We start from the raw sequence: 23,000 nt of genomic DNA, 5'->3' as shown, positions 1-23,000 counted from the left end.
GAGCGCTCGAGCGGGATGAGCACGGCGCGATACGCCGCGATCGACGCCATCTCGGCCGCAGCCGGCCGGCCTTCGTCCCACTCGTCGCCGCTCGCCCTCGCGCGAGCCTACCTCGCCTCGTCCTCGCGACGGACATTCTGCTGCCTCGTCGCCGGCCTTGCCCTGCTGCTCGTGGTCGGCTTGCTGCACAGCCATGCGGACGTGGCGGATCTCGCATGGCCCCAGGGGCGGTACGGATCGGCGCGGGCGTTCCGCGACATGCTGCGACGACAGCTCCGCGAGCAGGAACCGCAGAAGGCGCTCAGCAGGCAGCTCGTAGATGACAAAGAGTACCTCACGGGCATGCTTTTCGGCGGACAGAGTCCGTGTCGCTTCTGCCTTCCCGATGGCAACACTGGCTGACCTCGTCGCACTCGCAGGCAATCAGCTACTCGCGCTGCTCAATCTCCTGTACCTGGGCAAGGGGCTCGGGCGGACCGTGATCCTCCCCCCATTCACGGCGATGCACTTCAAGGGGCAGCATCGGCCCTTCCACCTCGTCTACGACTTGCCTCGCTTCTACGCTGAGACGGCCATCCCTGCTGTCCCTTTCTCATTCTTCAAGACGCCCGGAGCGCCTGATAACGAGAAGGAGCACGTGACATGCTGGTCGCTCATGGAGAAGTACACGGGTGCGTGCGCACCGCTTTTCGCCATCGGCTTCTGCTTATTCCGAGCGCACTCCCAGGCGCCGTCAACAATCACCAGGTCGAGACCGGCTTCAACGAGCACGAGGTGTACACCGACTTCTGGGCCGTACCTGCTTTCCCTCGCTCGACCGAGAACGCCGTACTCGATGTCGACGCCATCATCGCCTTTCTCCGGAACCGCACCGAGCAGCTCGACTGGATCGAGACGACTCGGCGTGACCTGTTGCCGCAGCGCGGCATCGCCAAGGGTGTCGACCCGACTTCGATTGTCCCGGAGGAGAACCTCAAGCCTTTCTTCGACCCGCTGCACGGCGTCCCACCGACAGATGACGAGCAGCTCATGTGCGTCGACGCGACCTTCTATGTCGGCAACTCGGTCCCGCCCCCGCCGTATCCGCAGCGCGTCCCGCTCGACCCGTGGCGGGTCGGCAAGGCGTGGAAAGAAGTCGGGCAGCACCTGCATTGGATCCCGGAGGTGCAAGACTTTGCGGACGACTACCTCAAGCGCATCTTTGGCGTCAGTCGCGCGGCCGACGTACCGCCGTACATTTCTGTGCATGTGTGCGTGTCACTACCGCTCTCTCTATGTTCGCCCGAACCTGACCTGACCCCTGCCACTGCAGGCGCCGAGGCGACTTCAAGAACTTCCACGGCAGTGCGCCTCTACTGTTGCTCGCCCCGGGAACCTGCAGACTGACACATGCTCGCGCAGACACCTTCACGCCTCTGCAGAACTACGTCGACGCCGTCAACGCCGTCCGGATCAAGCTGCAGAACCGCCTCGACCATCCATTTTCGGCCGAAGAGCGGGAAGGCAAGCCGGCACTGAGGCGCTTCGACATCCCGCCGAGCCAGTATCGCGTCGTCGCGACGACCGATGAGGAGCCGGGCTCGGAACTGTGGGGAGAGCTCGACAACTTGGGCTGGAAGGTGATCGACCATGTGCGTACCACCTTTCTAACCCGTGCCGCTGCACAACACTCGAGCTGGAATTGATATCCGCGATGCGGTGCAGGCCGAGTTCCGCTCGCAGGAGTTGCTCGGAGAGTGGTACCCGTCAATGCTCGACGGCGAGATCCTCTCGCGCGGCCAAGGCTTCGTCGGGACCCAGTGGTCGACTTTCTCCATGCTCAGCGGCAACCGCGTCGAGTAGTGCGTAATCCTTCTCACTGTGGCTTGAACGTTCGCGCTGACTCGCTTTACTGCAGCTGGCAAGGCGGGGTCCAGGTCGTAGCTGATCCAAAGTGACCATTCTTCCGTTTCCTCCTCGTCTCCTTCACATGTTGTCAGTATTGCGCAATAGACCTCGTATCTTCCATGCCCTGTACTGCCCGAGTCTTCGTCTCGGCGGCGTCTTTCGCAACCTAAATCTGCAGCGGCCTTTCAGCCATGCTTTCCAACAGATCCCCGCTTGCTAACTGGCTTGACGGGTGAGACTTCTGATCAGGGTGGCTCGACCGAGCTCTCCGGCCTGTCCAACGAGCCGGCTGACGATCCTCCGTCGTCAACCCTTCCACAGCTCTCCCTTTCACCTTTTGCCGCTCTCACCAAATCCAAGGCCCCGAATGGCTGCAGTACACGGCTACGAGGCTCCCGTGCTCCCGTACGACGGCTGGCATGGCTACCCATCCGGCGAGGCTGCCTGCGCCGTCATCGCCTTGGCGCCTTCTCAAGTCGCGATGGCAGAGTTTCTCTCGCTGCACCCGGGCACGGACCAGCGGTGAGTGGTCGGAACACCTTCAAGACACTCTGGTGCGTCGCACTGACGCAGTCCGAGTCGCAGCCTGACGCATCCCGTCTCGGTCTTCCTCATCAAGAGCGCGACGGGCCGCATCGCCCTCTTCGACCTCGGTCTGAGCGAGAAGTGGACGAGCACGGTGCCGCAGGAGAAACTTGACTGGTACGAAGCGCGTTTTGGCGTGACTGTCTTGGCCGAGCTCGATGAGGTGCTCGCGGCGAGGGGCGTCGACGCGAACCAAGTCGAAACGGTCGTACTCTCGCGTGCGTCCGAGCACTGCTTCTGACATCCAGCGTTGTTTGGACGTGCCTACTCATCCTGAAATGCACGGTGCAGACCACCACTTCGACCACATCGGCGACATCTCGCTCTTCCCTTCTGCCGAGATCATCGTGGGCCCTGCGACGCGCGAGCACATCAAGGCTCTCGAAGGCCACCCGCGCGTCAAAGAGCTTTCGTGGCACCACTCGCCGACCCGCATCGCCTCGTTCGAGCACAGCTACGACGTCTTCTCCGACAGATCGTTCCTGCTCGTCTCGACGCCGGGCCACACGGCGGGGCACCTCTCCGCGCTCGTGCGCACGTCGTCGCCCTCTGCCCCGGACAAGCCTCATGGCGAGTACGTCCTCCTCGCTGCAGACTGCTGCCACCACCCGCTTGTGGCGCGCGCCGACTCGCCGCCGAACGAGCCGCGCTACCGCATGGGCTGCTGGCGAGAGACGGGCGAGTCGCTCGCCGAGCCGCCGAAGCACTCGATGCACGAAGACTATGTCCTGGCCGAGCTGTCGCTCGAGAGGGTCAAAGCGGCGGGGAGGCGGGACGACATCATGGTTGTGCTCGCGCACGATTTCGAGCAGTGGGAGCGCTGGGGCGGGAAAGAGGTGTTCGTGAAGGGTGTCAAGCTGAACGACTGGAAGGAGAAGGGGATGAAGCGGGCGTGAACAGGCCGTGAAGGAGTGGATGGTGCCGTCGCTTGTTGTTCGTGCGCTTGCCGAAGCTGCAATGGTTTCACGAGGGACACGCCTGGCTGCTTCTCCGCTCGTGCAGCAAGCAGCTTATGAACAACAAGAGTACTCCAACAATGCACGACTCGTCGCCTGCAGTCTAGACCGTCGTCGCGCCCTCCCTCGCCGCCGCGACCCTCTCCAGCTCGATCTTCACCTCCTCCTTGACGTCGACGGGCTTCTGCGCACCGCGGAGGTAGACCCACTCGTCCTGCCCGACCTGCTTGAGGTAGCAGAAGTCGGGGAAGCGCGACGCGAGGAAGGACAAGCTCTGCGTCGCTTCGTCTGCGGACATCGCCGTATATCAGCACCTCGACGAGCGGGGAAGAGGTCGCTGCAATACGCACCGAATCCGATTGCGAGCAGCGGGCTGTTTGCCACCGCTTGGCACACATCCTCAAGCCTCGTCGGGCGGCCCTGGCACCGCATCGCGACAACGTCCGCGACGCTCCCGAGGCGAGACAGCATCGCATTATGGCGCACGAGGTCCTGCGGTGTCGGCGCCGAGTCGAGGTCGTCCGTGGGCCCGCCGAGCTTGTGCTGCTTCAGGCTGCGCTTCGAGGGCGACGAGTCGCCGGACGAGAGCGACGTGAGCGAGCTCTGGTACGCCGAAGCACGCTGCGCAGCTTGCTTCGCTTCGATCTGTGCGAGAAAACCCGAGGTGCTTAGCGTACGACTGACGTGCGAACGAACGCGGGCGCGCTCGTGCAGCGGATAACGCACCCTCTCGCGCCGCGCACGGTCGCGGTCCGAGGCGCTCCCGCCCTTGCCCTTGGCCGGCTTTCCCTTGAGGAGCGAGTCGACAAAGTCGCGCGGCGAGACGACTGGCATGGCGCCTGCCCCACGTCCCGCGGTGAGGCCTGCGGCAGGGCGAGACGGCGTCGACGGCCGCTTAGTCGGCGAGGGCGTCGAGGTGGATGCGATGGCGGCGACGGCGGGCGGGAGGAGCGGGAGCGCGGCGAGCGGGATCGAGTCGGAAGACGTCGCGGACGCGGCAAACGACAGGTCGAGGTCGTCGTCCATCTGGCAGCAAGGATCACAGGAAAGCGTCAGTCCTGTTTCCGTTTCGCGAGAGGAAAGCAAACGCACCTCGTCCTCCCTCTTGACCCTCGCGCCTTTCTCGCTCTTCTCCCACGCCCTCAACCTCCTCTCGACCTCCCTCCTCCTCTCCTCCTTCCCCTGCGTCCACAGCGCAACGAGGCTCATCCCGTCCCTGCCCATCCCGACGCTGCCCGGACTCTTCGGCGGCGTCCTCGAGGCAGCAGCGGGCGAGCCGACGAGCTCCAGCTTGGGCAGCTGCGGGTTGGCGCGTACGGCGACGGCGATCCCGAGTCCGTACGTCGCTGCGACGCGCCCGCCCGGGGCGGCGCACCGCGCGCGCGAGACGACAAAGCCGAGGCCGCCGACTTCGTCTGCGGCGAGCGAGGTGGACGAGGAAGAGGCGCCCTGCCAGGCCCAGACGAGGCGGCGCAGCGCGGACTCGTCGAAGCGCTTGCCGGTCGACTCGAGCAGGCGGGAGAGGGTCGGGAGGTCGATCAGGTTGGGCATTCGGACGGTCGCTTCGGTCGCGGGATACTCGCCCGAGGAGAAAGCGGAGGAAGACGATGACGAGGGGCGCGTGTCTGAGATGGTCGACGCGAGGGAAGAGCCCGAGGTCGAGAGGTGCAGGATGAGGGCGCGCTCGACTGCGCTGTGCAGCGAGAGGAGGGACGCGAGCGGCGGAGACAGAGGCGGGGCGGTCGAGCCGCGACGGGGAGAGGGCGCAAAGGGGAGGCCGAGGGCGGGAGAAGAAGGGCTTGCGAGAACTGCGGGGGAGGAAAAGGCCGCAGAGGGCGGCGGCGGCGGTGTGACGGGACGGTTGAACGGTGCGCCCAGCGCTGGCTTGACCGGCAGTTCGGCAGCTTCAGGCGTCGACATGCGCGCCTTCCTCCTCTTCGACGGGCTCGGCAACACGTCGGGCCCGTCGTCTTCCCCATCTTCGTCATCTGCAACGAGCTCCCTCAATCGCGCCTTGCTCCCTCCGGCCTCCTCCGCCCGCGCCCGCGCCATCTCGCGCTCGACGTCTCTGCGCCTCTTTTCCCTCCGCGCGCGCTCGAGGTCCTCGACCGTCTCGCTCGGGTCCTGCAGGAGGAGGTCGGCCTCGAACTCGCGCTTGGTGCGCGGGTCGCCGGGCGAAGGCGGGCGGTAGACTCGCCCGGAGAGCTTGACGAGGAGCTTGGGCGAGGAGGAGGGCGAGTGCTGGGAGGTTTGTGAGAGCGTGCGTCGGCGAGAGGAGGAGGGAGGCGGAGTTGGAGGAGGGCGAGAGCTGCGGTCGAGGAAGACGAGCTCGAGAGTCAGCTCGATGGTGTGAGAGGCGGGCTCTGCAAGGCAGTACGCACCCTGTAGACGTCGCAGCACGCTTGCCAATCTTCTGTACGCCGCTGGATCCGCCCACCGCGAGTCCCGCCGCTTCATCACCTCGCTCGCGCCCCACCTCGTCCGCCCCACGCGCACGCGCAAGCGCAGGCTCGTCCTCGTCCACCATGCGCCGTGCAGCAGTCCGTGTGCGCCTCGTCTGCGCAGCAGGAGGCATCTCGAGCGGGTGGGAGAGGGAGTGAAGAGGACAAAGTGCTCGGCGAGACGCGGTCGCGTCGCAAAGCGTCAAGACCGCCGTCACGGCACTGTGGGCCGGTGCTGAGCGCGTCGTGGGGTTTCTCAAGCTGCACTGCTTGTACGCTGCGCGCGCACAACTACGAGAACGGCGCGGCACTTGACGACCCTCTCAGCGCTTCCGCGTCTCGAGACCTCTGACGAGCAGACTGATGGCCGGCTCGACTGGACCATGAAGACTCGTAGTAGGGCTTCCCTTCGACGTCTGGATCCACACTGAGGCCATCAAGACAAAGCAGGCGGACTGAGGTGGATCCTCCGCTGCGGTCGCCGTCCTTCTCCCACAGCGTCTCGCTCGAAATACGTTGGCGACCCACACAACTAGCGAAGTTCGGCGCCAGTTTCCTTGCAAAAGGTGCGAGTAGTCGTAGAAGAGCGGCGGTGTTACAACATACGGTGCGAGGGCGAATGTGCAGGGATGCGAGAGGGCAGGAGGAGGCGCAAGTCAGGCTGGTCTAGGGCGCCTTGGTCTTGAGCTGCGGGAGTCGGACTGATGATCAATGCAACCCACACGACGAGGGTCCACCCGGCAGCGTCACGGCTGCATGCCACGACCCTCGAGCCTGCGGCGGGAGACAACAGCGAAACGAGGCGACGCACCTGGAGGCCGTGCATGCCCTTGATGTCGTCCTTGAGGAGGTCGTTGACGATGCGGTGCTGCTTGATCATCGAGAGGCCCTTGAACGACTCGTGCTCGACCGAGATGGCGTAGAACGAGCCGCAGCCGCCTGAGAGGAGCGGAAGAGAGCGGACGGGTCAGCGCGCGTTCGCGGAGGCAACGGCGATGCTAGGTGGGCAGCAGAGACGCCGTCGAGCTGTAGCGCGGTCTACAGCTCCGGAAGACGGCTTCCCGAGGCGGCGGCTGTGCTGATGCAAGCGAGTTGGGCGAGGAAAGGCAGGCTGACCCGAGACGTCCTGGACCTGGACCTTTGCGCCGTCGAGGCCCTGTTCGAGCCTGTCCTTGAGGGTCTTTTCGCCGTCTGTGAGCTGTTCTGCCTGGGCGACGGGCGAGCGGGAGAAGGTGCGGCGGTGCGGTGCCGAGGGAGGTGGAGCGGCGACGAGCGGCGCGAGGCGGGTGCGCGGTGCGGCGGTGCGCGCGAGGGTTAGGGCGGTCCTAAGCATCTCTGGCTGGGTCTCGCTGACTCTCTCGCTCGGAGTGAAAGCGGTGCGGCGCAGGCCAATCCTCGCGAGTCGATCGCCGCGGCGAGCATTCGTCGCTCGTCGGACTTCTCCGCTTCCGCTTTCTCCCTTCGTTCGTCCGTGCGAGAGACGCAGAGCCCATTGCGACAAAGGCTTCCACTCCCCCTCGCACCTCGCCGGCCCACCATGGCCTCCCCGTGGCGACCACTCGTCTCGCTCCTCGCTCCCTCCTCCCGGCTCGTCCTCGCCGCTCGTCCGCCTGCCGCCCACCCGGCACCCCTGGCCCGCACGCTCGCCACCGCAGCACGGCACAATGCTCCCGCGCTATCTCGCCGGACAACGCCGCGCTCGATCGACGCGGCGAGGGGCTTCTCGTCCTCCTTGCGAACTGAGGCGAAGGCCGTCGCAGGTCTCGGCAAGGTGCGTTACGTTCCCCCACGAGGCTGCTTGCGTACGGTCAGAGGGCAGGGGACAGCAGGACAGAGCGTCGAGCTCCGTCACTCTCCTCTAGTCCCCTCCGCGGTCCGCCACTGCAGATGCTCACCTTCACTCTTCCCTCTGCAGCGCCTGACCGACTCTCCGGTTGCCCTGCTCCGTCGACGAGTCGTGCTCGCTTCCCGCTCTCTCTCGACCGCCACCGCCATCCCTCTTCACGCCGACTCTGCCTCGTCTTCCGCCTCGACCACCTATCCCGACCCTCCCGAAGAGCCGCTCACGACGCCCGGCGTGTCGCGCTACCTTTTTGGCATTGCCGCCCTCGTCTTCACCATCGTCGTCGTCGGCGGTATGACCCGCCTCACCGAGAGCGGCCTGTCCATCACCGAGTGGAATGTCATCAAGGGCGTGCAGCTGCCGCTCTCGAGCGCAGAGTGGAACGAAGAGTTTGAAAAGTACAAGCTCACGCCTGAATTCAGGATGTGCGTCCCCGACTCGGGCATTCAGTACAGGGAATCGCAAACTGACCCTCGCTGCTTCGTCCATACGCAGCAACAACTCGCACATGACGGTCGACGACTTCAAGAAGATCTACATGTGGGAGTGGGGGCACCGCATCCTCGGGCGCATCATCGGCCTCACCTTCCTCGCGCCGATCCCCTACTTCCTCTACACGCGCAAGCTCGGGCGGGGCGTCCCGCTCGCGCTCCTCGGCATCGCGACCCTCATCGGCGGGCAGGGCGCGCTCGGGTGGTACATGGTCAAGAGCGGGCTCGACGAGGAGAGCGTCAAGGACCTCGGCGGCGTGCCCCGCGTCAGCCAGTACCGCCTCGCCGCCCACCTCGGCATGGCCTTCCTCGTCTACGCCTCGTGCCTCCGCCTCGGCTTCGGCGTCGGCCGCGACTGGAAGCTCGCCAAGAAGGCGCAGGGCCTCGCCGGTATCAAGTCGGTGCAGGACACGCTCGCGGTCCTTCAGGGCAAGGTGGCTGGCCGCACCCGCGCGCTCGTCACCGTCGTCTCGGCTCTCGTCTTCACGACCGCGCTCTCTGGTGCGTTCCACCTTGATCCGGGTTCTGTGGCATTCTTCGCTGACCCGATCTGCTGGTACAGGCGCCTTTGTCGCCGGTCTCGACGCGGGCCTGATCTACAACGAGTGGCCGACGATGGGCGGCTCGCTGCACCCGCCCGCTTCCGAGCTCAACAAGGACTTTTACTGCCGCAAGGCCGACAAGTCGGACCGCTGGCGCAACCTGTTTGAGAACCCGGCGACGGCCCAGTTTGACCACCGCATGCTCGTGCGTCCTCTCGTCGCCTCCCTTCCTGTTCCAAGCGCCTACGACTAAAGCATGCGCGTGCACAGGCCTACACGACCTTCCTCTCGGTCGTGACGCTCTTTGCGTACGCGCGGCGGCCGCACATCCGCGCGCAGCTCCCGCCGACGACGTACCGGCTCATCAAGGCCTCTCTGCACATGAGCGTGCTGCAGGTCGCGCTCGGCATCTCGACGCTGCTGTACCTCGTCCCGACGCACCTCGCCGCGACGCACCAGGCCGGCTCGCTCGTCCTCCTCAGCTTGGTCCTCGCGGCCGGCGCGAGCTTGAGAAGGCCCAACTCGCGCGTCGTGAGCGAGGCGATGCGCACGCTCCGCATGCGCGACAAGGCGGCGCAGATCAAGGTCTGAGTTGCGCCGCTCGGGTTGCTCGTGGTTGTTCTTCCGGTTGGTTCCTCCGCGGTCTCGTTGTATCTGTCGCATAGAACCCCCCTCTTCTCGTTCGTCTCGCCGCTCCCCTTCTTTTCCGCTCGTTACTTTTCGTCCTCGCACTGCATCCACTTGATTCTTTCCTCGTACGCTCGACGCAGCTGCCCGTGCTTTCCTGTGCCCTCGCCGAGAGGGCTCCGCGGACCTTCCGCCTTCGCTTCTCCCTCCTTCCTCACATTCTCTCCGCCCGCAGAATGGACCCGAAGCACCACTACCCGCCTCTCGACGCGACCTCGTCGCGCGCCGCACAGCTCTCACCCTCGACCGCCTCGTCCCGCTGGGCCGCCTCTCCCCCTCCCGGGCCTGCGTCACCACGCGCTGCACCCGCCGTCTCGCCGCGCGGGGGGACGCCGGCGGAGGAGTTGCTCCAGCGGCTCAATAGCCGGCCGGCGTCCGTCTCCGAGTGCAGTGCGGGCGCGGGATCAGCGGGGAGAATGCACGATGAGGAGGAGGAAGAGGAGGAGGACGGCGAGGGGTTCGACTACGAGCGCGTCAAGGCGAGAGAGGGTACAGTGCCCGCACAGAGTGGTGCGTGGCTCGATCCGAGACGTGCGAGACGGGGCGCTGACAGCTTCTCCCTTGCTGCCCTTAACGGCCGACTTTGCAGCGAACCCGCATCTCGCACCGCTTGCTTCGACGCTGCACTCGCTCCCGAGCACGAGCAAGCACGCGCCTCCGAACTCTCGCCCCAGCTCGACGACCACGACCGCACCGTCGCCTTCTCGCCCGACCGCGCCGACTGCGTCGTCCGTCGCGCACGCGCCCGCCCCGACGTCCGCGACGAACGACGCCGAGCGCGCTCGCAAGCTCGCGTTGCTCGAAAAGACGAGGCGCGAGGCGGCTGAGCGGGCGGCGAGACGCGAGCAGCTGCTGCAGCAGAGGCAGGAGCAGCGCGCCGCTGCGACCGAGGAGGGTCAGTCGAGCGCGACGCCTCGCCCGCTCTCGCCAAAGCCGCAAGCGGGACTTGGGTCCGCTATCGCCTCTGCGTCGTCGTCGCCCGAGGGCTTGAACGGCTACACGACGACCTCGACTGCGGAGCTTCTCTCGGCGCCTTCGTCCCCAACCGACTCGACCGCCTCCGTCCGTGCGCACGCAGCACAACTCGAGTCGCAGCTTCGCGACGCCGCTGCACGCTCGACCGAGCTCGAATCGCGCTGCGCACGCCTCGAGTCGCAGCTCCTCGCGGCGCACGAAGAGCGGGACGAGCTGCTCCGCCTCGTCGAGCAGCTCCGAGCCGAAGTTGAGCGTGAGCGCGAAGCGAAATGCGAGGCTCAGCGCGTGCGCGATGAGTGCCTCAGCGAGGTTGTTGCGCGCGAAGAGCGCGAAGAGGTCGAGCGGCGGTGCGTGGCCGAGCTCGTCGAGCGCGTCGCCGAGCTCGAGGCGGCGCTCGAAGGGCTGCAGGAGGACGTGCGGCGAGCAGAGGACGAGCGTGAGGCTGCGCTTGGCGAGGCGGACGCTGCGCGCGCCGAGTGCGCCAGTCTCGCCGAGGAGGTGGAACGGCTCGCGGGCGGGAACAAGCGCGCGGCGGAGAAGCTGCGCGTCTTCTTCCGCAAAGAGAAGGAGTGGGAGGTGCGCGAGGAGGCCTCCGAAGCCAAGGTGCGCGCCGTAGAGGCGGACCGCGCGGCGGACAAGCGCCGCATCGTCGAGCAGCAAGAGCTCATTCCGCGGTCAACGACGGCGCTGCACTGGGCTGCGAGGGACGAGGATTCGCCGCCCGAGTTTGCGCACCTCAGACCCGACACGCCGGACGAGCGCATCGAGGAGGTCGCGCGGAAGCTGCTCGACCGGCTCGACCGCCTGACTGCCGACCGAGAAGCGCCGACGTTGACTACCTCGCCGACGGGCACGAACACAAGCTCCGAAGGCTCGCTTGCGTCGTCCTCGACGCGCGGCGGGTCGAGCACACCCGACCTCGCTGCCGTTCTCGCCGAGCGCGTCAGGCTCCGCGGCGAGCTCGATGCCGCGCGCGCTCGTCTCGACGAGCACAAAGACAAAGTCTTGAAGCACGTCGAGCAGCTGCGCTGGAACCACGCGAACGAGATCGCGCTCCTCCGGCGCAAGCAGGAGCTCGACATCGAGGCGCTTAAGGGCCGCTTCGCGCAGCAGCACAAGGAGCAGTCGCTCCTCGCCGGCAGCAGTATCTCGTCAACGTCGACGGGCGTGTACTCGGCGGCTGAGCTGATGCACCTGTCGCACTCGCCGCTCGTTGGGCATCCGCTCGCCGAGGAAGGTGCGCGCCCGCTGGGCATCGGCGTCAAGCAGCCGTCGGGCGAGCTCGTCGATGCGCAGATGGCTCTCGTGCGTCTCATCAACGTGTGCTCCCACCAATCTGCTTCCGCTTCGCCTCTGCGTCAAGACCACTGACGGATACGGGTACCCGTCGCAGACCGACAAGCAGCTCAGCCAGCTCCAGCCGCGCCTGCACTACCTCGAGCGCGTGGCCGCGACCTGGGATGCCGAGAAGCGCGCCCTCGAGGAGAAGCAGCGCGGCTTCGAGCAAGAGAAGGTCGCGCTCGAGCACGAGAAGCATGCGGCCGAAGGAGAGAGGGACATGTGGCGCGAGAGGCACGATGCGGCGGTGGGCGAGGTGGAGGAGCTCGAGCAGACGGTGTGCCACTTGATGGACGAGCTTGGGAAGCAGGTTGAGGTGTCGGAGCAAGGTGAGCATTCGAACCCATTAGTTGGCGCTCTCTCAACTCAAAACTTCTTGCGCTGTACCAGACCTCGTGAACGAAGTCGATTCCGCAGACACGAGCAGAAGCACGACGCCCAACTAGTCGCGTGAGGCGGGAGGACTTGAACTCGCTGTAGCTTGTCTCGCCTGCATTTCTCAAAGTCAGTCTTGCACACAGATCCTCCCGTTCTTCGGCTTGCACTATAGCTGTCGCTCGATGAAGGCACAAAAGGTACTGCTTGTTTCAGGATCTGTCGAAACGACTCGTTGGTTCTGCCTCCGTCCTAAAGGAAGGGACGCTCGGCCTGCGGCGTCACCCTCGCGCCATGGCGACGACCGACGATGCCGCTGTTCCAGTCAACGAGAGCGGAGTGGGCAGTGACCCTGCAGGAGCGGCGAGCAAGGCGAGTCAATTGTACAGCCAGATGACGGAGCATGCAATGCAACGCACCTGTTGTCCCACAGCACGACGGTCCCGGGCGTACCCCAACGAGCGCGACCCTGGAAGTCATGTCCCTTCGAGATGTGATCGTACAGAAGGTTGAGGATAGCGTCACTCTCCTCTTGCTTGAGGCCGATGATGCGACGGGAGAAGCCCGGGTTGACATAGCTGTCGCGGCAGAAATGTCAGGTCCAGACACAAAGAGCGTAGCGTGCTGAGGCGCGATGCAAGGAAGTGATACGCACAGGGCCTTTTCGCCAGTGACCGGATGACGGCGAACCAGAGGATGCACGTTCTTGACGGGCTGACGCTTGATCGTGTCGATGCCGTGTGCCTTGACCGCGCGCTCGTACTGCTCGACACCCGAGTGCTCGACTTGAAGCGTCTCAAGGTACTCGCGGAACGAAGGCGAAAGTCGCTTGTATGCCTCTACTTGGTCGATGAAAAGCGTGTCGCCGCCATCCTCGGGCGTGTCGTAAAGGAACAAGGTGGTCAGGCCAGGAGGCTGTGCCTCTGCATGACGCTCGGGCACAATCAGTGGACAGTTATATCGTTGAACAAGCCTGAGACTCACCGTACGAGACGTCGGAGTGCACCGTTGTCGTCGAAAGCTTGTTGTCGTACGCGCGCTCGTCCGAGGTGCCAGTGGCTTCGCGCCAGACGAGGTGGAGCTGCGGGTAGTCTTTAGGCTGACCCGAGACCGGATGAATGTGAATGCGACCGAAAAATGCGCCCCAGTCGCTGAAGGAATGGACGCATCAGGTCAATATCAGGGGCACTCAGCGCAGCAGCGACGGCTTACTTGATCTGCCACTCGGGTTCTGCTTCGATGAAGTTCTGCTGGCCGCGCAGCACAACGAAGCCGCGTTGAGCCACGAAGAGAGCGATCTGGGCGCGCTCGCGGGCATCGAGCTTCGTGAGGTCTACGCCCTCCTGAATCTCCGTGCCGAAGTTCGGAGTGACGTTCTGAAGCTTGGCGTTGTCGAGGAAAGAGCGAGGCTGCGGATCCTTAAGAGCTTTGTGGCCCGGGTCGATGTGCTCGAAAGGCTCGAGAGGTGGGAGCTTGAGCGACGTCGTCCACTCCGGGAGGAAGCGCTCAAACTTGTACGGCTGCTCAGCCGGCTTGCTCTCGCCGCTCAGACTGAGCTTTGCAACAGCAGCTTCAGCAGTCTGGGTGACGATTGTCGACATCGCAAGTTGAGGGATGTGATGCGAGAGGTTGGTGGGAGAGAAGGAGCCGAGGGGCCCGGTCGGGAAAGGTAAGCGCTGAGCGGGAAACGCAACACGTAGCGGCACAATCACGACTCCAGTCGACACTCCCTGAGCAAGCAAGGCGCGCAGAGCATGGCGTGCGAGGGTGTGAGAACGCGTGATGGCGAAGTCACGATGCGAGCGAGCGGCGCAGGCACCGCCGGGCTCGGCTAGCAATGCGCTATTTGTCTGATGACTACAACAAGGCCTACCTCTGGGCGAGTGGATTGATGGTGTGCGGAGGAAGCGTGAGCCGATGATTATTTCCATCAGCTGTCTTTGCTGGGACCTCTCGCTGCCCCCACGCCGGAGCTTTGGATACGTCAATCGCTCGCTTCAGAGCTGCTTGCTTTCTACACATGTGCTCGCGCCACCGATCGCGCTGAGAGACTAAGGGCGACAGGCGCTTGCGTGCTCTCCGCTCCTTCTTGCGACGGTACAACCCGGCGCGAGCCCGACAACAAGCTTGGCGCTAGCCACGAACGCGCAAAGGTGTCTCCGCATTGTGCCATCCGCCTGTCAGAGCACTTTTGTTAGCGACCGGGCACGCGAGCGTCGCAGCGGAATGGCGACACAGCCGAGGAATGGCGCCTTTCGCACATGCTGATTGCATGACCGCTGGCTTGGATAAATTGTGGAGGAACTGGCTACCATACGAGCACGCTTAACCACCTTCCTCCATCGCCTCGCTTCTCTCCTCTGCGAGCCCAGCCATCATGGCCCCGCCTACCGTTGCCGATGTCGACGTGCTGCCCGCTCAGCCGCCTCTACACTCTCAGCACTCGAGTGGATCAACGTCTCCCAACTCGGAGAAGCGCCGCGATAGCGACTTCGACAAGAGTGAGACCAGTTCGATCGCGACCTCGCGCGCACCTCTGGCACCTGCATCGGAAGAAGGCTACACGCCGGGCGCTGCACTTCTGCACCACTTGCACATCCGTCGCCGAAAGGCTCACCTCGAGCTCGATGCAGTGAGTCGTTCTGGCTGTCCCGCTTGGCGCTACGCTGACACTCTCCTTGCCAGGTTGCGACGCAAGAGAGCGTTTACGACGGCCCGCTTGCCGACCATTACAAGCCGGCGCCTGAATGGGAGAACATCGAGCACTTTGACCCGTCGCTGCGCTGGACGCACCGCGAGGAGCGCTCCGTCAGGCGAAAGATCGACTTCAAGATTCTCGCCTTCATCATGCTCATGTTTCTTGCGCTCAACGTGAGTTTCTCATCTTCTCACCTGTTGCAAACACGAAGGAAGAGGTAGGCTTCGCTGTCTTCTGAGCACCCTACTGACTCACGTGCTCTGCAGATTCACCGCACCAACTTGGCCAACGCAACGGTACAATCTACGTGCGCGCTTCTGGCAGACGTTCAGTCGCTCACCCTCCTTTTTGTAGGCCGACCACCTGCTCGATGACCTGGGTGTCACGCAGGCCGACTACAACCTCGCCGTCACCCTCGGACGCGTGCGTGCCAAGTTTTGGAAAGACCGCTTCGAGAGGCCTGCGCTGACCCGTGTCTCCAGGTTGGCTTCTTGCTTGCCGAGGTTCCCTCCCAGATTATCGGTGCGCTCGTTTGACCCGCGCCGTGGCGCTAGCAGCTAACGACTGGCAAATGCAGGCAAGTACCTCGGCGTCGACATCTGGCTGCCTATCTGCGCCGTCGGCTATAGTGTTCTCGGCATGGCTCAATTCGCCATGAAGGGTCGGGTCAGCTTCCTGTGCCTCCGTTTCTTCATTGCCGTTTTCCAGGGCGGATTTGTGAGTCAGCTCATTTCCCAGCACCCTCGATACACTAGAGGTTTGCCCTCAAATCCGCAGAACACGCTGCTGACCCCGGTGACGAACAGATACCCGACGCTGTCTTGTACCTCAGCTACTTCTACACGCGCAACGAGTTGCCCGTCCGCCTCGCCGTCTTCTGGTCCGTCAACGCCACTTCCAGCCTCCTCACGGCATTCCTCGCCGTCGGTTTGCTCAAGATGCGCGGCGTCCTCGGCCACGCCGGTTGGCAATGGATGTTCCTCATCGAGGGTCTCGTCACCCTCCTCATCGCCCTCCTGTCCTTCTTCGTCCTCCCCGCCGGCCCTTCGCAGACCAAAACCAAGCTGCGTCCTAAGGGCTTCTTCAGCGACAAGGAGGTCAAGATCATCGTCAACAAGATCGTTCGCGAGTGCGTGCTTCTCAAGTGCTCTCGCGCTCGGCTCTGCTGACCGCAAGCGCTATCCAGCGACCCGGCAAAGGCCCAGATGCACAATCGCGAGCCTCTCACCCTCAAAACCATCTGGGCCGCCCTCAAGGACTACGACATGTACCCGATGTAGTGCGTCTCCCGGTCTCGCGCTTACGAGTGGGCATCCAGTGGCTCTGACGACCGTCATACTCTACAGCCTCATTGGTTTGAGTTTCGGAATCGGCTCGTATCCCATCTCGAGCTACTTTCAGCTCTCGATGCGCGACCTCGGCTTCTCGACGGTCATGGCAAACGTCCTCGCCGTTCCGCACACCTTCATCACGATCTTCAATCTTATCGCCGTGACGTGCCTCTCCGAGATCATCAACAATCGTACCTGGCTCGCCTCGCTTCAGAACGTGTGGATGCTGCCGTTCTACATTGCCCTGGTCGCTCTCCCCAACCCATCCCCGTGGACCTACTTTGCCTTGGCGTGAGTCTGACGTCCTTCCCAAGGGCTATTCGCCATATTGACCGTCTTCGTCCTGCAGCACGCTCCTCCTCGGCTACCCTTACGCGCATGCGATCCAGGTCGCATGGACCTCGCGTAACTCGGGTTCCGTCCGCACCCGAACCATCTCTGCCGCGGTCTACAACATGTTCGTTCAGCTGAGTGGTGTCATCGGCGCAAACTGTGAGTCTTGCGCGACTCCTTGCAGATCGAGATCTCGTCTGCCTTCCTTTGAACTGCCAGCTCGTTTCTCTGACTCTCACTCCCGACCCGCAGTGTACCAAGCGAACGACCGTCCACGTTACGTCAAGGCCAACAGCGGCATCATTGCCGTGATTGCCTTCAACCTGATCATCGTGTAGTGCGTCTTCTCTCCGTTTCTCGATCTCGCCTGTCCCGGCCAGGCCATGTCCCTTCTCACGGCAACAGACACTGAACCCACACTCACACGTACAGCCCAGGGACCTTCTTCTACTACCGCGCGCGCAACGCCTGGAAGGAGAAGCGCTGGAGCGCCATGTCGACCGAGGAGCGCTCGACGTGTGCGTCTCTTTCGGACCACCGCAAGCTCTCCCGTTCGAGATCAGTTACTGACCGAGACGGTGCCCGCAGACCTCACGACTACCAAGGACGAGGGCTGCCGTCGCCTCGACTTCCGTTTCGCGTACTAGACAGAGGTTTCGTTCAGATTATCAGGCGTAGTGCACATTCGGATTCGGTACAAAACGCAAGGGCACTGCAAAGTGACGTTACAACAAGCAGACCCCTGCCTCTCGGCGCGGCGCGCCTCCTTCCGTCTGGCTCAGCTTTGCCGGTCGATCGAGCGGTTGATGCCGCCCAGCAACGCCTTGAGCAGGTAGCTCGTGTCACACGAGCCCTGTCGAGGGGAAGGCCAAAGAGGTTAGCGCAGGTACTGTATGTGACGGGTGGAGTGGGCGGCGGAGAAGCGAGAGCAAAGAGGGCGCACCTCGAACAGCGTCGTGTCGACCATGTCGCGGATCCTGCGGACCTCGCACATCGCTCAGCCCGTCCTCAGTGGATGACGGGAGACGGGAAAGAGCTCACCCGTGCTTCTGCTTGAGGTCGTCGTCGAGGCTGCGCAAATGCTCGGTCGCGTCGGAGCTGTCGAGTCCATCTCTGTCAGCCGCGGTCGCTGGGCTCTATGTGCACGGGCCAGTTTCCAGAACTCACTAATTCCCGATCTGGACGAAGGAGCAGCCGACCTGTCGCGGCACAAAGCAGGGGAAGGACGCCGAACCGATAACGCGGAAGCACGGGAGGAAAAGGAGCGCACCTGGAACGGCGGAAAGCGGCCCTGGTCGAGCCTCCTCGCGACATCCACGAGCACGTCCTCCGGGTTCTGATTCCTATCCGGCGCGCCGTCTGAAGAAGCGAGAGGTCAGGCTCTCTGCGGCCAGAGGGAAGTGGGGCCAGACGCTGACGGACCCGTGAGGATGACCAGGTTGAGCGGTTTCGGGCGCGGAAGTCCCTGGGCTTTGCCTGTCACCTGCCATTGCTCGAGACTCTGAGGGGCAAAGCAGCGAGAAATGCCGGTCAGCCGGGACGACCCGCGCAAGGGGAGGGCCTCGCGCCTCGCGCGCTTCCGCGCCCGCAGCTCACCTGCAGGTACGGTTCAAGCACCCTCCTCACCGCGTCTTTGGTCGGTGTGGTGCTCCTCGGCCTCACGCGACGAAAGACTGCGAGGCACTCGTCTGCCGACGTCGTGCTCGCGGCCGTTTCGCGCGCGTTGAAGAAGCACAAGTCGACGCCGTCCTGGCGCTCTCCCCCACAATCAGCCCTCTTGTCCACTAGAAGGAAGAGAGAGAAGGCGGGCACCTCGTCGTACTGCACGGCGGTCTCGACGACGGCGGCGAGCGCGGGCGCGACGGTCGAGTCCCACACGGGCTCCATCGACCCGCTGTCGTCGACGAGGAACACCGTGTCGTACTTTGCGAGCTGGCGCAGCGCGTCTTCGGTGCGCTTGTCCAGGCCAGTGGCGGCGGCGGCGGGGGCGGCGGGAGGACGCGAGGTCTTGGGTGCGATGTGGGGCGGCGACGAGGAGGACGAGTCTGGGAGAGGGGCGGGAGGGGCGCTTGAGGGCGCTTTCGACTTGCCCGAGATGGAGAGACGCTTGAAAAAGCCCATCGTCCTTCGGGAGCAGCAGGAAGAGCGAGGGATGAGGGGGAGAAGCGGGACGAGATGACAACGGGGCGGTGCAACCCTCAGAGGCGGACGCAAAGTGGACAAAGGCGACTCTCGATCTCGCTTGCGGTACGGAGGGTGCCAGATGTGTACAAGGAGGGCTAGCTTGCAAGTGCGAGAAGACGACGCGTCTACGCCTCGACCTGCGCGATGTACTCCTTCAGCTCTTCGGGCTTGAGCAGCGAGTAGCCCTTCTCCGGCACGACCTGCGCGTTGTAAGCCTCGCTGTCAGCGGAACAAACTCGAGCACGCGAGGAGGCAGAACGGAAGACGAACCTGCGCAAGCTGGACGTTGTTGTGGTCGAGCTTCTCCTCCATGACCTGCTTGAGCACCTTGAGCGCAAGCACCTTTGCCGCTTGCAGCGTCATGGACTGCGAACGTCCCCTCCCATGTGCATCAGCACCAGTGTAGCAAGAGGGCCACAGCGTGGGCAGAAGAGGCCATCGAGGCGGAGCGTGCGCACCTTGTCGTACGAATCCTGCAGCTCGCTCTGCGCGCCCTCGCTGCCCGACCCGATCGCCTTTGCGTGGTAGCGCATGAACGTCCCTGACGGATCGGCGTGGTACCTGTCGACGCACGCGATCAAGTCAGTGCGAGGAGCACGAGGAGCCCGGCAGAGGCAGAGAGACGCACAGTTGCGGGCCGTGGTGGTCGATTCCTGCGATGAGGAGCGCAACACCGAATGGCCGGGACTGCGCGCGGCACGCTGGTCAGATCCAGAGCGCTCGCGAAAGTATGAACAAGGAATGCACCATGGACGCCTCCTCCTCGTTGGCACCCTCGCCGAATCGCAGCGCCAGGTCCGATACCGACTGCGTGACCGACTCGACCTTGATCTGCTCGTCGTACGTAAAGTAATGGTTCTGCACGAGTCGGTGTCCAACAAGAAGTCAATACTGCTCCGCACTTTGTCCGTGCAAAGTGTCGACACGAGAGCTGCCCCGAGACGCACCTGGGCCGTCACGCGCGCATGCTCAACCATGGTCCTTGCGTCGGCCGTGAGCCCGCTCATGGCGCACGCGATGTGGCTGTCGATCTCCATGATCTTTTCGACCGAGTCGGACTCGAGCAGGGGCGACTGGGTGCGCTTCTCGACGGCGAGGACGACGCCCTCGGACGTCTGGATGCCGACGGTCGTCGAGCCGAGCTGCGGGTGCGCGTTTGTTCCGTCAGCCGTGTTGAAAAGAGTGGAGCGAGGGAATAGGGGCTGGGCGCACCTTGATGGCCTCGATGGCATACTCGACTGTCGCAAGCGCCGAGGAGGGGGGTCAGCCGCAACCTCGTGAGGCGAGAGGAGACCAGCTCTGAGCGCACCCTGAAAGAGTCGCCCTTCAGGCGAGAAGGTGTTGACCTGCAGGACGTGCTACAGTGAGCTACAACAAGCTAACGCCAGTCCCGGCGCGAGCGAGGTGGTGCTGCAAATCTCGCTGGACGGGGACGGGCGAGGCTGTGAGAGCTCGTACGCACACCACGGTCGTACTCTGAGCGACTGCAGGCAAGCAAGGGGCGGGGAGGGCGGGGTTGAGTGTCTGGTGTGGATGAAGCGATGAGGACGAACGAGGAGGAGGGACGGACCTGCTGAACATGGCGGGCGGGTCTAGCGGGTGCTCGGTGGCTGTCTGAATCTGTCTACACTCGCAGCACGCTCTTCGGAAAGCGTCAGGCGGAGGGAGAGCGGCCAAGAGCGTCGTCACCCTCCGCGTCGCCTCCCCGCCAGCGCTCCCTCTCTCCCGCGACCCTCGAGCCGCAGACAGAGTGAGCAGTGCACGAGTGCGTACCACCGAGTGAGCCCTGACTCACCCCGCCGCGACTCACCCTCGACGCTCCACTCGCAGTGGCCGCCGTCGCTCCTCCCTCGTCGGCACTCCAGACCGCCGCGGGCGCACCCGTCTTTGCCCCGAACCTGATGCACAATAACAGGAGTCTCTACTACGTAAAGAGCAGTGCGCCCACTCCCATCCGCAGCCGCTGCCATCGAGTACCTCACCCTTGACCCCCTCCCGCCAGCAACCGCGTGCATCGCAGGCGCGACCGCCGGCTTGCTCGGCCTCACCAACCTCGCCGGGTTCGCCTTCTTCCTCGCGAGCTCGGTCACCGTCGGCGCCCTCTACGCCCTCGCCAACTGCGGCGCACAGCCCTCCCGCTACTTCCTCAAGTCGAGCGAACCCCTCGTCGCCGGCACCCTCGGCAACTGCTTCTCTTTCATCCTCTTCTGGACCCGTGCGTTGCTTTCACCACCTTTGCTGGGCCGTGCATCTGACTGAGTTACTTTCTCGCCCGCAGTGTTCTACTCGCTCGTCTACAGTTCGTCCCCTCCTTTCCCTCCGCCATCTTTGAACGAGCATTCCAGGCTGATCAATGCTCCTCCCCCTCACAGTCTACGAGTGAATGGTCTCGGCGCGCTGCCACACGAGCAGCTTTCGCCTCGGTCACGCCGCGCCCGGCCTTTGTGCCGCGTTCCCTTCCCGCCCTTGTTCTTCTGTTCCCGAAGCTCCCGCAGCCAGCTCTTACCGGCACTCGGCTCCCCTATGATTGCGCTCGACCCGCTACGGCCCGGTTCACCCTAGGCGAGCAGAGGGCACGACTCGACATCGCTTTTCGTAGAAGGGTGCATGGCACGCTTGAAGGGGGGCACGGGTGTCGCGAGTATGGCTAGAGTGAGCGTGCAATTTGCCAACAGTGTCACTTGCATCGTCACGGAGAGTTGCCCAGTGGGCCTGGTGTCGCGCCTGACGAGAGGCAGCCCCTGTCCGCCCCGAGTCCGTCGTTCTCCCTTGTCCCCGGTCGCTCGGCCTTTCGCCTCTTCTCTGCCAACTCGAGAGCAGAAGAATGGCCTTCCGACGCTTCTCCCTGCGCTCAGACAACAGCAGCAGCAGCAGCACCTCACGTGCACAGAAGCCTCACTCCCCCACATCGGCTCCTCCTGCTCCTTCTTCCTCGCGACACTCGATGCCGCCCCCGCGCAGCCCGTCGACTGCCCTGCCCGACGTCGCCTCCCTCAGCCTCTCCTCCTTCCCCTCAGCGGCGCCCGCGCCCCCGCCGTACCAAGCTGTCCCACCCCTCGCTGCCGCGCCTCCGCCGTCGAGGGGGCCAAGAACAAGCAGGACGGGCGCGCCGCCGCCGCAGAGGCGGAGTAGCGTCGAGGACAGGCTCGCGCCGCTAGGGAGGTACGACTTGACGCTCGTGGTCGACGGTGCGCCTCTGCCGCTGCAGTGTGCTCGCAGGCGGAGTAGACGGGAGCTGATCGCTCTGTGCTGCTGCGCTGCGTGCGTTCTTCGTGGTGCGCGCAGACTCGCCATCCATGGTCGACTACTGGGACGAGACGCGCTCCGCGCTCATGGGCGTCGTCGAGAAGTGGTGCGTTCCGCTCCTCGAACCCTTCCGCGTGAGCCCGCTCACTCACCAAACGCGCGCACAACAGCACAAAGTACGACAAAGACGGGATCGACGTCCTCTTCCTTAACGCCGAGGAGCGCCGAATGGCCAATGTGACGGACCCGGCGCTGGTCGAGCGTGCGTTCAGGGAGGTCGAGCCGCAGGGGAGCACGCCGTGCGTCCTAGGCCTCTTCCCTCGCTCGCCCGTCCTCCTTCAGGACCGTGCGCTCACGCCCCAGAATGCAGGACAGGAATGGTTCTCGACGAGCTGCTGCGAGAGTACGTCGAGCGGGTCGAGGACGCGAAACAGACGCGCGAGCGCGTAAAGCCCCTCCTCGTGCTCGTGCTCACGGACGGGAGGGCCGACGACCCCGACATGGTCAAGGGTGCGTTGCCGGTTTCTGACTTCCCTTGAGCATGAGCGGTTTGACTCATGCGCTGGTCTTGCTGAATTCCGTGGAACGCAACAGACATCATTGTCGAGATGGCCCAGCGACTCGACGAAGTCCGCGCACCGTGCGTCCCCCCACCCCTCTTGCTCTCTACAAGCAGCTGATCTCGCGCCCGCAGGCCGTACCAGCTCGGGATCCAGTTTGTGCAGATCGGGTCGGACCCGGACGCGCGCGCGTTCCTGCAAGAGCTCGACGACGACCTCAAGCCGCAACTCGGAGTGCGCGACATGGTCGACTGGTGCGTTCGCGCGTTCTCTCTTGCCACTGTGGTGGAGGCGCTGATGTGGTGATTGCGGCAACCTACAGCACGCCGTTTGAAGGCGAGATCACGCCCGACTTTATTCTCAAGGCCGCACTTGGCGCCGTCGTGCGCTCCATTGACGGATGAGCGACGTTGCGCAGGAGTGTTTAAGCGGAGGAGAAATAGTCTTCGGTCGGATCCTTGTACCTCATCTCGCCGTACCCATCTCTCGCATGTACCGTCTCTACCTGTACCTGCCGTGTTGTTCACA

General features: G+C 64.2%; 12 protein-coding genes across 12 annotated transcripts; 7 read left to right on the top strand and 5 right to left on the bottom strand.

The window, feature by feature from the left end:
- Positions 1 to 15: 15 nt before the first annotated feature.
- Positions 16 to 1,937, top strand: JCM10292_003405 (O-fucosyltransferase family protein; the record flags this gene model as incomplete). The annotated part of the gene is made up of 7 exons (XM_076650964.1): positions 16 to 361; positions 420 to 671; positions 728 to 1,250; positions 1,313 to 1,344; positions 1,402 to 1,631; positions 1,705 to 1,841; positions 1,898 to 1,937. 7 exons carry the CDS (start codon positions 16 to 18, stop codon positions 1,935 to 1,937), a joined length of 1,560 nt encoding a protein of 519 aa, XP_076503516.1.
- Positions 1,938 to 2,254: 317 nt separating this feature from the next.
- Positions 2,255 to 3,368, top strand: JCM10292_003404 (MBL fold metallo-hydrolase; the record flags this gene model as incomplete). The annotated part of the gene is made up of 3 exons (XM_076650963.1): positions 2,255 to 2,409; positions 2,473 to 2,690; positions 2,764 to 3,368. The coding sequence occupies 3 exons, from the start codon at positions 2,255 to 2,257 to the stop codon at positions 3,366 to 3,368; spliced, it is 978 nt and encodes a 325-aa protein (XP_076503515.1).
- Positions 3,369 to 3,531: 163 nt separating this feature from the next.
- Positions 3,532 to 6,003, bottom strand: JCM10292_003403 (uncharacterized protein; the record flags this gene model as incomplete). The annotated part of the gene is made up of 5 exons (XM_076650962.1): positions 3,532 to 3,716; positions 3,779 to 4,073; positions 4,155 to 4,454; positions 4,521 to 5,736; positions 5,810 to 6,003. The coding sequence occupies 5 exons, from the start codon at positions 6,001 to 6,003 to the stop codon at positions 3,532 to 3,534; spliced, it is 2,190 nt and encodes a 729-aa protein (XP_076503514.1).
- Positions 6,004 to 6,535: 532 nt separating this feature from the next.
- Positions 6,536 to 7,202, bottom strand: BOL3 (Bol3p; the record flags this gene model as incomplete). The annotated part of the gene is made up of 3 exons (XM_076650961.1): positions 6,536 to 6,556; positions 6,681 to 6,808; positions 6,986 to 7,202. 3 exons carry the CDS (start codon positions 7,200 to 7,202, stop codon positions 6,536 to 6,538), a joined length of 366 nt encoding a protein of 121 aa, XP_076503513.1.
- A 204-nt stretch (positions 7,203 to 7,406) lies between these two features.
- COX15 (Cox15p) lies at positions 7,407 to 9,336 on the top strand (the record flags this gene model as incomplete). The annotated part of the gene is made up of 5 exons (XM_076650960.1): positions 7,407 to 7,640; positions 7,785 to 8,137; positions 8,208 to 8,704; positions 8,766 to 8,950; positions 9,016 to 9,336. 5 exons carry the CDS (start codon positions 7,407 to 7,409, stop codon positions 9,334 to 9,336), a joined length of 1,590 nt encoding a protein of 529 aa, XP_076503512.1.
- A 272-nt stretch (positions 9,337 to 9,608) lies between these two features.
- Positions 9,609 to 12,191, top strand: JCM10292_003400 (uncharacterized protein; the record flags this gene model as incomplete). Its single annotated transcript, XM_076650959.1, has 4 exons — positions 9,609 to 9,942; positions 10,022 to 11,712; positions 11,801 to 12,074; positions 12,136 to 12,191. 4 exons carry the CDS (start codon positions 9,609 to 9,611, stop codon positions 12,189 to 12,191), a joined length of 2,355 nt encoding a protein of 784 aa, XP_076503511.1.
- Positions 12,192 to 12,372: 181 nt separating this feature from the next.
- On the bottom strand, positions 12,373 to 13,721 carry JCM10292_003399 (TauD/TfdA dioxygenase family protein; the record flags this gene model as incomplete). Its single annotated transcript, XM_076650958.1, has 5 exons — positions 12,373 to 12,472; positions 12,540 to 12,698; positions 12,776 to 13,043; positions 13,105 to 13,271; positions 13,333 to 13,721. The coding sequence occupies 5 exons, from the start codon at positions 13,719 to 13,721 to the stop codon at positions 12,373 to 12,375; spliced, it is 1,083 nt and encodes a 360-aa protein (XP_076503510.1).
- Positions 13,722 to 14,497: 776 nt separating this feature from the next.
- On the top strand, positions 14,498 to 17,129 carry JCM10292_003398 (uncharacterized protein; the record flags this gene model as incomplete). The annotated part of the gene is made up of 13 exons (XM_076650957.1): positions 14,498 to 14,752; positions 14,806 to 14,991; positions 15,085 to 15,114; positions 15,173 to 15,241; positions 15,301 to 15,340; positions 15,396 to 15,535; positions 15,625 to 15,947; positions 16,005 to 16,097; positions 16,165 to 16,440; positions 16,499 to 16,641; positions 16,735 to 16,819; positions 16,915 to 17,000; positions 17,071 to 17,129. 13 exons carry the CDS (start codon positions 14,498 to 14,500, stop codon positions 17,127 to 17,129), a joined length of 1,785 nt encoding a protein of 594 aa, XP_076503509.1.
- A 131-nt stretch (positions 17,130 to 17,260) lies between these two features.
- Positions 17,261 to 18,603, bottom strand: JCM10292_003397 (uncharacterized protein; the record flags this gene model as incomplete). Its single annotated transcript, XM_076650956.1, has 8 exons — positions 17,261 to 17,335; positions 17,426 to 17,459; positions 17,524 to 17,580; positions 17,650 to 17,681; positions 17,753 to 17,841; positions 17,905 to 17,983; positions 18,079 to 18,231; positions 18,295 to 18,603. 8 exons carry the CDS (start codon positions 18,601 to 18,603, stop codon positions 17,261 to 17,263), a joined length of 828 nt encoding a protein of 275 aa, XP_076503508.1.
- Positions 18,604 to 18,791: 188 nt separating this feature from the next.
- Positions 18,792 to 20,247, bottom strand: PUP2 (proteasome core particle subunit alpha 5; the record flags this gene model as incomplete). The annotated part of the gene is made up of 10 exons (XM_076650955.1): positions 18,792 to 18,866; positions 18,937 to 19,032; positions 19,125 to 19,227; positions 19,295 to 19,353; positions 19,414 to 19,524; positions 19,614 to 19,808; positions 19,879 to 19,904; positions 19,976 to 20,012; positions 20,129 to 20,150; positions 20,237 to 20,247. 10 exons carry the CDS (start codon positions 20,245 to 20,247, stop codon positions 18,792 to 18,794), a joined length of 735 nt encoding a protein of 244 aa, XP_076503507.1.
- A 320-nt stretch (positions 20,248 to 20,567) lies between these two features.
- EMC6 (Emc6p) lies at positions 20,568 to 21,049 on the top strand (the record flags this gene model as incomplete). The annotated part of the gene is made up of 4 exons (XM_076650954.1): positions 20,568 to 20,604; positions 20,669 to 20,881; positions 20,945 to 20,965; positions 21,039 to 21,049. 4 exons carry the CDS (start codon positions 20,568 to 20,570, stop codon positions 21,047 to 21,049), a joined length of 282 nt encoding a protein of 93 aa, XP_076503506.1.
- A 561-nt stretch (positions 21,050 to 21,610) lies between these two features.
- JCM10292_003394 (uncharacterized protein) lies at positions 21,611 to 22,876 on the top strand (the record flags this gene model as incomplete). Its single annotated transcript, XM_076650953.1, has 7 exons — positions 21,611 to 21,854; positions 21,952 to 22,018; positions 22,083 to 22,211; positions 22,283 to 22,422; positions 22,507 to 22,552; positions 22,607 to 22,726; positions 22,795 to 22,876. The coding sequence occupies 7 exons, from the start codon at positions 21,611 to 21,613 to the stop codon at positions 22,874 to 22,876; spliced, it is 828 nt and encodes a 275-aa protein (XP_076503505.1).
- Positions 22,877 to 23,000: the final 124 nt, after the last annotated feature.

This window comes from Rhodotorula paludigena, assembly GCF_050403205.1.
Source record: "Rhodotorula paludigena JCM10292 DNA, Rt_paludigena_JCM10292v1_ctg43, whole genome shotgun sequence".
In the NCBI taxonomy this organism is placed as follows: Eukaryota; Fungi; Basidiomycota; class Microbotryomycetes; order Sporidiobolales; family Sporidiobolaceae; genus Rhodotorula; species Rhodotorula paludigena.
Note: the sequence above shows the minus strand (reverse complement) of the source record. Positions and strands in the feature narration are given on the sequence as shown.